The 11616-nt window shown below is 41.1% G+C and overlaps 1 protein-coding gene across 1 annotated transcript; it reads right to left on the bottom strand.

The window, feature by feature from the left end:
* Nucleotides 1-5427: 5427 nt before the first annotated feature.
* Nucleotides 5428-9160, bottom strand: LOC143930630 (uncharacterized). The gene is made up of 4 exons (XM_077455127.1): nt 8625-9160; nt 8356-8518; nt 8128-8269; nt 5428-7836 (listed from the first exon to the last, which is right to left on the bottom strand). Exons 1-4 carry the CDS (start codon nt 8848-8850, stop codon nt 7252-7254), a joined length of 1116 nt encoding a protein of 371 aa, XP_077311253.1. The 5' UTR covers nt 8851-9160; the 3' UTR covers nt 5428-7251.
* Nucleotides 9161-11616: the final 2456 nt, after the last annotated feature.

Raw genomic sequence — 11616 nt, 5'->3', positions numbered from 1 at the left:
GGTAACAAAATACCATGCGTTTTGGTGCAGCACAATTTTTGAAAAGGTTATACAAGTTTTACATCTGTTGGTACTACATTTTGTTTTTCATGTGTTTTGTATACTGCAAAAAAAAAAAAAATGCAGCATGCTGCTAAAGTGTTCAGATTTGGCTGGAAGAAAAAGTGGCAACCCTACTCCCAAGTCAAAGTCTTCAGTTCCAGCTTACTGGTACCTGCACCCCTCCATTCCCTAGCAGCCTCTGTCTCAACTTTAAGCCCTTGTACACATGGTCGGACATTCCAACAACTAAATCTGTCTGATAAATTGCGACGGATTTATTCTGGAAGTGGTGTTGCATACACACGGTCGGACTAAGTTGTCGGAATTTCCGGTTGGCAAGAACGCGGTGACGTAAACCGCGTATGACGGGACTAGAAAAGGGAAGTTCAGCACCATGTCCGGCACCCTTTGGGCCCCTTCTGCTGATCTCGTGTTTATTGCGTGTTAGTAGAAGTTTGGTTAGAGACGATTTGCACTTTTCAGATTTGTGCTTCAGATCGTTACTGCTCTTCAGTTTGTGCTTGTTGGTGCGTATCTGCTTATCAGTGCGTGTAGTCAGTTATCATTTGTTGCTCATTGTGGACTATATCTTGGTATAGTACGCTTTGATTTTCGTTGCTTATTGTCTGCTCGTTTCTGGTTTTCAGTTCATTCTTTCAGTGCTTTCTGTTGTCCGTTCTGACCAGCCGACCGTTTTCAAGCCATGTTTCGTAGATTTCGTGATGTGCAGCGGCTTGATGTTGGGCTTTTTGCTTTGACACAAGCCCAGTCCATGAACAGCGCAAGGAGGAGTTTGTGGACCAATGCCTTGCCTTTGATTTGTGAGATCCGGGAGAATAATCCTGATGATTTCAGGAATTATCTCCGGATGACGGACCCCGTTTTTCACCATCTGCTGGCTTTGCTGTCCCCTTATATCAGCAGGCAGGATACCTGCATGCGGCAAGCCATCACTCTGGAGCAGAGGCTCAGCACCACGTTGCGCTACTTGGCGACAGGGAGAAGTCTTCAGGATCTCAAGTTCTCAACAGGCATCTCCCCCCAGGCTTTGGGAATCATTATTCCAGAGACCTGTTCTGCCATCATTCAGGTCCTGCAGAAGGACTATATGAAGGTTTTCTCCTTTAACATCGCATTCTATGTATTTAATGTTTGCTAATGTGTTGTATTTCTTTCCTCATTCTCTAATTACCATGATTGCAACATGCTCTAATTGATATGTTGTGCCCCTTTGTCCTCATGCATGCTAGAAGCTTTTCAAGTTCCTTTGTTGTCCTTCATGCATATTTGCCTTCACTAATTTCACCAGCATGCTCTTCTGGGGCCATAAACCTATAGCCTTGTCACTTAGCAATGTATTTTGTCAGCTCCATAGTATTGCTTCCCCCTAAACACCCCCTAAAATGTGTACAAATGTTATGTGTGTGCTTAAATTCATGCAGAGTGACAGAATTTTTTTTTTGGTTGGGCCAAACTCATTAGGAACCCACCTCCCCCCAACTGCTAGGTCAGCTGATAGCAATCCTCTATCTGCTGACTTTGCCAAACCCAATACACACTATACCTACCTCTTTTCTGGTCAGATTTATAGATGAAGTCATCAAAGCATGTAGTGCAAGGGCCTGCCTCAATACTTTCAAATGCTACAGTTTAAAGTTTTTTTCCTCCTATTATTATCTTGATAGGTAATAGCAGAATGTCAAAATGTGCTTCCATTTGTTCCTTTTTTTTGTATTATGACACTTCTTACCTGTCTGGTTGGCTGCCAATAGTGTAAGTAAGGAGGGGCTGGCCAAAGTATCACACATTATTTATGCATTCAGCTTTCAATGAAGTAGTCCAAAACATCCCCCCCTCATTTTTTGCAATGGCTCATCAGATGGGGGGGGGGGGGGGGGTGATGAATCTGATAAGGGGACCTTATACTTTAGGCTTTAAATACTCATTTTCCAAAATGTTATACTGATATTGTCCAAAAATGTTTGTGTCTAATCTGCTTGCAATGTTGATGTGCAAAATGACTATTTTTTTTTTCTTGTTTGACTCCACAGTTTCCTTCAACACCACAGGAATGGCAGACTGTGGCCTCCCACTTTGCCAGCCATTGGGACTTTCCCAATTTTGGAGGTGCAATTGATGGGAAACACGTCTGCATCGTCCCACCACCCTGCTCTGGGTCCTACCCAGCAAGTGTCCGGGGCTGTAAATGCAGCATCCTTAGAGTCGCCTGGTCTGCCTCCATATGTGAGTTTTACTGTCAGTATGGCTACCTCAGCAAGAACCTGGAAGGCTGGAAACAGCCAATCAAATTAACTTAGCGTGCTTGATTGCTTTACCTGCCGAAGTAAAAACAAACTTCTGGCCCTTCAAATGGAACCAAAAGCTCTCTATCTTGACTATCTATATAAATATATACTCTTTTTATAGCTCACAGGCTTTTCTAAAACATGGAGCTCTGCTTCTTGAGCAGGGGAAAAAGGATCCAATGACTCTGAATACAGGGAATCCTTCTGGGTGATAAACTTCACCCTCGGTATAAAACCAGGAATAACACTACAAAAAAGTAAATACTCGGGTCTTCAGGGAGTGTGTCCAGCACTGAGCTCACAGCAGCTGATTCCCACGTCATCAATTTAACACATGTGTTTTTCTTTGTCTCCAGCCTCCTCCAATAGAGGCAATAAGGTGGCTGGATTCAAATGTACACATTTTTCATTGTTAGATTTGTACATAAACACACAAAACAAATTCATATTTTGAACCTTTCATTAGACAAACACTTAGCTATATATTTGCTGTGCAGAATGTCGGACTATTAAAAATTCAATATTCAACCAAAATAATATCTGTAACTTTGTCTAATAGCAACTTTGCATAAAGTTATAGCTCTGATATATCATGGTGAACCCTTCATTACTGGGTCCAGCTTGCATAAATATAACAATGGCTTTTTTCTATCATGCTGTTTGTGTAAGAACTCCAGTTTCATGTTTCAAAAAGACAACTTTTTCCTGGCAATATTATAATAAATGATAAGGCCCCTTTCACACGGGCGGCTGTTCTGCCGCAGGAATCATGTTTATTTTTTTCTACAAAATTCAAGGCTCCAGGCACAGCGATCAGCTGCGTTTGCACAGTGCGTTTACCAGCGTTTACATGCGTTTACATGCGTTTTTATGCGGTTGCGTTTAACTGCAGTTTTTATTCCCATAGCAACCCTTTTATTTATTTATGTTTTTGTTCCCTGGAATGTACCCATGATGCATTGCAGTCCTCTATATTTAAACCTGTTTCTTTGTTCTCTGGCTGAGTGTGTGTTGGAGTTTTGCAGGAGTGGAGAGGAGTGCTGAGTTTTGTGCCAGTTTTTTTGAAAAATGAATGCAAATATGGGTAGTTTGCTTGCAATGCTCATTTTGCTGATGATGAGGATGAAGAGAAGAAGAGCGATCCAGAGTAGGCGACGTCCTCGTCGTTACTGGGTCCATCCCCTAACGTCTCAGCGCCTATCGATCGGCTACTTTGCCCTCATGTTCGGTGAGCTGAGGACTCATGGGGACAAGTTCCACAATTACACCAGGATGTCGGTGGCATGCTTCGATGAGCTGTTGGGACTTGTTAGAGGACGCCTGACCAGAACCACGACCAATATGCGAAGAAGCATTAGTCCAGAAGAACGGCTGTTACTTACGTTAAGGTAGGTTTTCCATATGTTGAACAAATGCTTAAATTCATGTACATGCAGGCTTAGGCAATATTGGCAATAGTGTGTGTGTATGTATGTATGTATATGTATATGTATATATATATATATATATATATATATATATATATATATATATATATATATATATATATATATATAGATGAATCTATAACCTAATCTATATCACAACAGCGATTTTTCGCACATTACTCCCATTACCATTATTTTTTATCCTTGAAAACTATCTATCGTGCCTTGCACAGTCAGTTTTATTTTTTGCAAATAGGAAACATCATCAAATTTCAGTAGTTTCTCATTATGTAGGTGAGCTCTGAACACAAAGGCAGAGTTTTGCATTAACAAGCAAGGTACCACCAAATAATATTTTGTACTAGACCAACCCACCACCAGGCTTCCTGTTTGGATGCCAGCACCTACTACCAGAGCCGAGGGATTTATCTTTGGGCTGCAATGTGTTAAAAGTCATCAGCTTATATAGATGCTGATGTTTATTTGTTACCATGTAGAACTCCATATGTATATTGATTTTTTTTTAAATTTTATTTATTTTACTATATTTTATATTTTCTGAATTGTTATCAATTTTGTATTGCAGATACCTTGCCACTGGTGCCAGTTTCACCTCCCTCCATCATCAATTTCTGATGGGAATTTCCACCGTATCCACCATTGTGCATGATACCTGTTACGTCATCTGGGAAGAACTGAGAACATCAGTCATGCCGGAGCCAACATCCAGTCTGTGGGAGGAAATAGCGGAGGAATTTTGGGAGAAGACCAACTTCCCAAACTGCATTGGGGCATTAGATGGGAAACACATCCGGCTCATCAAGCCTCCAAAATCCGGTTCCCGCTTTTTCAATTATAAGAAATACTTTTCTATTGTGCTTCTGGGACTCAGCGATGCAAATATGAAGTTCATCGCTGTGGATGTTGGAGCGTATGGGAGTTCTGGAGATTCGAGAATTTTCAGAAATTCCATAATGGGGCGGCGTTTTCAACATGGCGAATTTCAGGTGCCACAGTCAAGGCCTCTCCCTGGTACTACTGGACCAGATCTTCCACTTGTAGTGCTGGAAGATGAGGCATTTGCCTTAACCACGCACCTGCTAAGGCCCTATACCAGGCATGGTCTCACTGCCAGGAGGCGAATTTTTAACTATAGACTCAGCAGAGCTCGAAGAATGGTGGAGTGCGCATTTGGCATTTGCGCTGCCAAATGGCGTGTTTTGATGACAGCCATGCATCTGGAAGTTGAGCATGCCGTCAATGTGGTTCTAGCGAGTTGTGTTCTCCACAATTTTTTGAGGGGTAAGGAGATCGTGGCCACCGAAACCCCTGTTTATGAGGAACCCATAGGTCCTGTTACTGGCACTCGTCCAAGTAATCAGGCCCTACAAGTCCGTGAACATTTTACTGATTATTTTTTGAGTGAAGATGGACAGCTGCCATGGCAATTGGACTATGTATACATTTTTAACCATTGTTGCATGTTTTTTTCATCACATATTTCAGGTTTTTGTGTCAGTTTTCACGTTTGCCTTAAATAAAGTAGTCGACAATTTTCAACAATTTAAATTGTTTTTATTTCTATCTTTTGCAATGCACAGGGCGTATTTAAAAAATTGAAAAACATTACAAAAACATTGAATGCTTGCAAGTATAGAAAAATGTTTTTTAATTACTTTGGAATATATATATATAAAATCTCCTTTTAGTTTCAAGTATTGAATTTCAAGTGCAACAGATAACGAGTCCACAAAATATCCCCCACTACCCCACAAAAAAAAAAAGGTTACAGTATTCCTGCACTGCACAGGGTGTATAAAAAAAATAGAAAAACCTTACAAAAACATTGAATGCTTGCAAGTATAGAAAAATGTTTTTTAATTACTTTGGAATATATATATATAAAATCTCCTTTTAGTTTCAAGTATTGAATTTCAAGTGCAACAGATAACGAGTCCACAAAATATCCCCCACTACCCCACAAAAAAAAAAAGGTTACAGTATTCCTGCACTGCACAGGGTGTATAAAAAAAATAGAAAAACCTTACAAAAACATTGAATGCTTGCAAGTATAGAAAAATGTTTTTTAATTACTTTGGAATATATATATATAAAATCTCCTTTTAGTTTCAAGTATTGAATTTCAAGTGCAACAGATAACGAGTCCACAAAATATCCCCCACTACCCCACAAAAAAAAAAAGGTTACAGTATTCCTGCACTGCACAGGGTGTATAAAAAAAATAGAAAAACCTTACAAAAACATTGAATGCTTGCAAGTATAGAAAAATGTTTTTTAATTCCTTTGGAATATATATATATATATATATATATATATATATATATATATATATATATATATATATATATATATATATATAGAGATATATATAGAGAGATATATATAGAGATCTATATATATATATATATAGAGATATATATATAAAATCTCCTTTTAGTTTAAAGTATTGAATTTCAAGTGCAACAGATAACGAGTCCACAAAATATCCCCCACTACCCCCCGTAAAAAAAAAAAAAGGTTACAGTATTCCTGAAGTGCTGTCAGGCCCCTTTCACACAGGGCAGATCAGTAATGATCCGTCCCGTGAAGATCCGCTTGGTCGGCAGGGATTGTTCCATTGTCCCCACTGAGCCGGTGGCAGACAGGGCTGTCCCGGCACACTGTGCCCTGTGAGCTCTCTGTTCTCTTCTATGGGGATCGGAAGAGCACGTACCATCTGTCCGTGTAGATCCAATCCGCTCTGCAGATGGCTAGAAAAATTGGATTTCCCTCCGTCTACAGAATCGGACAATTGCGGTGGCACCCGATATCGTCCGCCTCCGCAACAGTCCGATTCTGCAGACGGAGTAAAAACCTATTCTATCCGTCTGCAGAGCCGATCGGATGGACACAGACAGACAGTCCGTGCTCGTCCGATCACCATAGAGGAGAGTGGAGAGCTGACAGGGCGGTCCCTGCACAGTGTGCGGAGACCGCCCTGTCCGCAGCCGGCTCAGCGGGGACAACGGAGCAATCCCGCTGAGCGAGCGGATCATCACGGGGCAGATCATTACTGATCCGCCCCGTGTGAAAGGGGCCAAAGATGGGCACTGAGTGCGGTAAACAGTTCTGAAATATTTGGCTAGATGGAGAAAGTGCAAAAGATGTCGCCATGTACACTCCACTGTGTAGATGGGGTAATCTCCCACTGGGCCAAGTCTCTCAACCTAAACAATGCTAGCACCCAATCAGAAAGTTCAGGTATTGTGAGAGCAAGTGGGGCCAAGTAGCAACATGTATAAGCTTGGGACAGTGGGAGATTCTTCTGTGCGTACAGTTCAGTGTACATGGAGGAATCTGGGGTTTGTTGTAAACATTAGTTCGTGTAGGTAAAACATTAAAGTAGTGTAGGTAAAACATTAAGTAACATTACACAACAAGAAAAATACAACCGTCATATCACTGCCATAGGAATACTATAAGTTTTCATATATTGAATAATTAGGGTTACGCAGGGAAGAATGGCTTGGTTCACTGCCAACATCTATGGGTGATCCTGAATGGGAAGATGAGGGTGAAGACACTGGGTGTGGCTGCACATGCATCCTTTGGTAACCAGGATTAGACGGGTAAGATGTATACAGTGGTGGGGGTCCTACATAAGGGTTAATGGCAGATGTTGTGTCATGGCACTGCTGACTGGGCATTGGTCTACTGAAAGACCCACTAGGTGAATTAAAACCCATAGCCCATGGCTGAAATTTAGGATATGGGCGTTGCTCTTTGCAAGCGGACACAATATACGTTAAATAGGCATGTATATCACCCCTGACCTCAGTGCGCTTATCTGCAGGAATCTCCCTGATTACACAAAGCAACATTCTTAAAAACATAACATCGGGGTCTGAGATGTTGAGGAATTCATCATCTTTTGCCTGGTTTTGTGATTGGTTTCTCATTTCTTCAATGATACGGTTGAAATATTCCTCAAAAGGTGTCTCTTGTTGAGTACGTGTTCGACGGGTGGTAGTAGTAGACCGGACTCTCCTATCTGGATTTGCCTGCAATATTATAATATATAGATTATGCATCTGATACTGAGGTCACACTGAACAGCATATGATGGCTTGCACAAATATTGCAGCACCTGTTTAGAATAGATCACACACAGGTACTTGTTTTGTTGCAAAAACCTGATCTCACTGAAGACCTCCAAAGCCAGAAGAACAAGTCACACCTTGCCCAAAAAACAAGTCGTTGTTGTTTCTACAACATTTGTGCCAACACCAGCTGCCTTTTCAAAATGTAACGTCTTTTGTGGACAGAAATTGTGACATTTTTAAAATACATACCGCAGGTTCTTGAGTGGATGGATGATATTCTTGGGATGACACTGTTTCTGTGGTTTCTTGACTGGTGTCAGCGTCTCCTGATGGTGATGGCGACGAACTTTCGCGCCTTGCGCTTGCTCTCACAGGGACACTTGACACAGTTCTAGGTAACAATAAAGATTACACGTTTAAAAAAAAAGTGAACATGAATATGCCAAATCGCTAAGTAAAATAAATGGATATACTTACGTGCGCATCTCAGTGGTGCGCCTCAAAAAAGACAAAGCCTCTGCATGGGGGTTAGGCCTGCGACGAGTTGAGGGTGCTCCGCTTCTCTCCGCAGCCTTCTCTTCGTTGACTTCTTTTTTGTAACGGTCGCGCAGGGACCTCCAACGTGTATAAACCTCCTTTCCTGCAATATATAAAAAAACATACAATGGCCTGGTCATTAGGGGGTAAAATCTTTACTAGGATGCATGTGTACCCTGCTGCATAGACACAACAAACCTTGCACTCACCTCGGTTATCCTGTTCAGTTGCAGACATCTCGTCCCAGTTCGGTGTGACATATTTGTAGACTTCTTCCCACTTTGCTCTCTTCAGCACTCGGTCTGCATATCCTGGGCATTCTGAGTCCCATAACTCTGGTCGGGCTTGCACCAGTGCGATGATGGCCTCGTGTGAGATGTCTCTTGCCGCCATGCTGTCTTCTCCCCTTTCATCCCTCTCAACTTCCTGTGTCATTTCCCAGGTACACCTGCTGTATAGGATGTGCTTCCGGGTTTTTTTTTTCTTCTTTCACGCTGCTGGCCGCAATTGACACAAAAGACTGCGATTACCTGCGGTTATGTGCTTATAGCTGCGCTACATCGCACCTGGACGCATACAATTCTATTTTTTCTATTCGCACCGAACCGCATGTAACGAAATCGCCGCTAAACGCTGTGTGTGAATGGGGCCATAGGAAAGCATTGTGTGCTTTTAGCTGCGGTAGAAATGAAGAAAATCCGCAGCTAAAAGCACCATTCTATCCGCCCGTGTGAAAGGGGCCTAAGAATACCCTGCAGTCATGCAGAGATGTCCATAAATCCTAAATATTCTTCTACTTATACCCACTGCACTTACAAGGAAAAGGGGCACATCATTTCTCAATCCACACATTCTGCTTAGGATTTCAAAAATAAAAATACATAAAAACAAAAGGACCAACAATATGTATGAAGGACCAGAAAGCACTTGGCCATCCTTATATATAAACCAACTGGCTGCAGGCAGCAGCTATCCTAACAGGATGTATGGACTTGATGTGATGGGTCTGTTATATTTACATGTTATTATTACTCTCACATCATGGACCGCACATTAAGTTATTATCAGACTTTAAGATTTCATTTCTGTAGAAAAACTTCCTTATGTATCCCACCCATCTTGGCTTTGTTAAACATTATTGCAGCTGTATTCAAATTAACAACCTCATCTTAATCTTTCTTTTCTTTCCACTGAATAAATGTAAAATTACAAAATTGTTATCTTAATCTAAACTAATTCAATTTTTACCAATGTCCCCATTAACCTGGATTTCATTTCCAACCAAAGGTTGTCTAAACCAGTTTCAATATATCTATATTTATTAATAAAATTGTTAAACTCATATTAGAAATTAATACTCATATGATAATTTCAATATCACACACTAATATATATACACAGATAAATGGGGGACATATTACTTCATTTTACTCAATTTCTCTCTCTTTTTTTTTAAATGCACTGTTTCCACTATCAAAAGATATTCAATTAGTGTAAGACATGGTTAAATGTAACCTTGATTTTACCATGTTTGGAAAACAGATTCAAAAATAATTGTGATCACATTGTTTATCATTAGATTCGTTAACCCGGTACATTTTGTTATAAATGTTTTGTCTAAAAAACTGAAATTGGCATTCACATTCTTTCAGGAGAGCACAAAGGAGGGGGTCACATCTGCGTACATGACACAAGCGATAGAACTACAGGTTCCAGCATTCACAAACATACACAAGTATCGCTCTAAAATCGCTTACATTATTCCCATTTGTACACAACACATGCATTTCATTCTCTCTTTATTTTAACGCTTTTTAAATACTTCCTTGCTTAAATTTCTGCTTTCTTTATTTTGTTCTGATATCCTTTGCATCCAATGTATTTTAATTCCATACTTCACATACTGTACCTTCTATGATCAGACGGGTAGCTATAGTGCTCGTCCCATCTTCCCTCTCTGACAACATATAAAGCATTCTGTTTTAATTCTCATTACTGTTTCTTGACTTTACTAGTTGTAGTGCCTGACCCCAAATTCATCCCACAACTTAACATCAAAAAGTCCCTTTCTGTCTAGTGTTAATATCACTCTTGATCCATCCTGCTCACATAAATAGCTGTTTCTCTAGCTGTATACTCTGCATGATTCTTTGTCCCTGCGGACTTTGGTGGTAACCCAGTTACCCTTTGTGGATCCCTGTCCACTTTAACCATTAAACTAGGGGCTCAGTATAGGCGGAACCGCACCTTCGGTTCATAGATAGCGCTCCTCTTGCGCTGGGCATTTTTGAGGGTCTCTTACCCGTCATTCCCTTACTTAATTTAATGCCCATAATGACTGGCCAGTCTTCTCTATGTGTGCCTACACCCTTTTGCCTCTAAACTACTTTATCTAGCAGATGTACTACATATACCTGTGAACAGCACTATTCTTCCCTTTCTCTATAACACTCCGATGGACAGTAGACAGTGACAACATAACATATAACCACTAATCAATACAGTTCGATTAAGGGGAGTAAAATAGGTACCCTTTGTCCCGAAAATGCCTTACCGATCAAGGAAGTCTGATAACTCAAATGTAAGCAAAAGGCTTACCTCAGCCGGCTGATTATCAGAAATTCCCGGATCGTCTCAAGCTCCTCGTTTCGGATACTCAGGGTCACCTGATAACCCCTCCTGGCTGGCTCGCCACCTGAGATGGATATTTTGATGATAAGCAACTCCTATCCTCATATTGATTAGTAGTTATTAATTTGGAACCACTAATCAATATGAGGATAGGAGTTGCCTATCATCAAAATATCCATCTCAAATTACAAGGGGTTTAATAGTATCGTGATGTTGGCGGTGGTGTCAGCGACCTATGACTTCCTGTATGTGGACATGGGGCAAAATGGCCAGATGTCGGATGGTGGCATGTTCGCATGGACAGAAATATACTGGCATTCCAGAGTGCCAGTCTGGGCTTGCCACCTCCAGAGGAGAATGTAGAAGGACTCCCGTTCGTTTTAGTCTCAGATGAGGCGTTTTCTCTGGCAAACCACCTGATGCTGCCTTTCCCGATGAGGACCCTCACCCCAGACCAGAGGATCTTTAATGTGCGGCTGGGCAGAGCCAGAAGAGTAGTGGAGAACACTTTCGGGATAATGGCCAGCCGGTTCCTCCTATTTTTGACGCCAATCCACATGGCGGAATATA

The sequence above is a fragment of the Lithobates pipiens genome, unplaced genomic scaffold (genome assembly GCF_037356315.1).
Source record: "Lithobates pipiens isolate NorthernLeopardFrog02 unplaced genomic scaffold, aLitPip1_a1.2 Scaffold_25, whole genome shotgun sequence".
NCBI lineage: Eukaryota > Metazoa > Chordata > Amphibia > Anura > Ranidae > Lithobates > Lithobates pipiens.
Note: the sequence above shows the minus strand (reverse complement) of the source record. Positions and strands in the feature narration are given on the sequence as shown.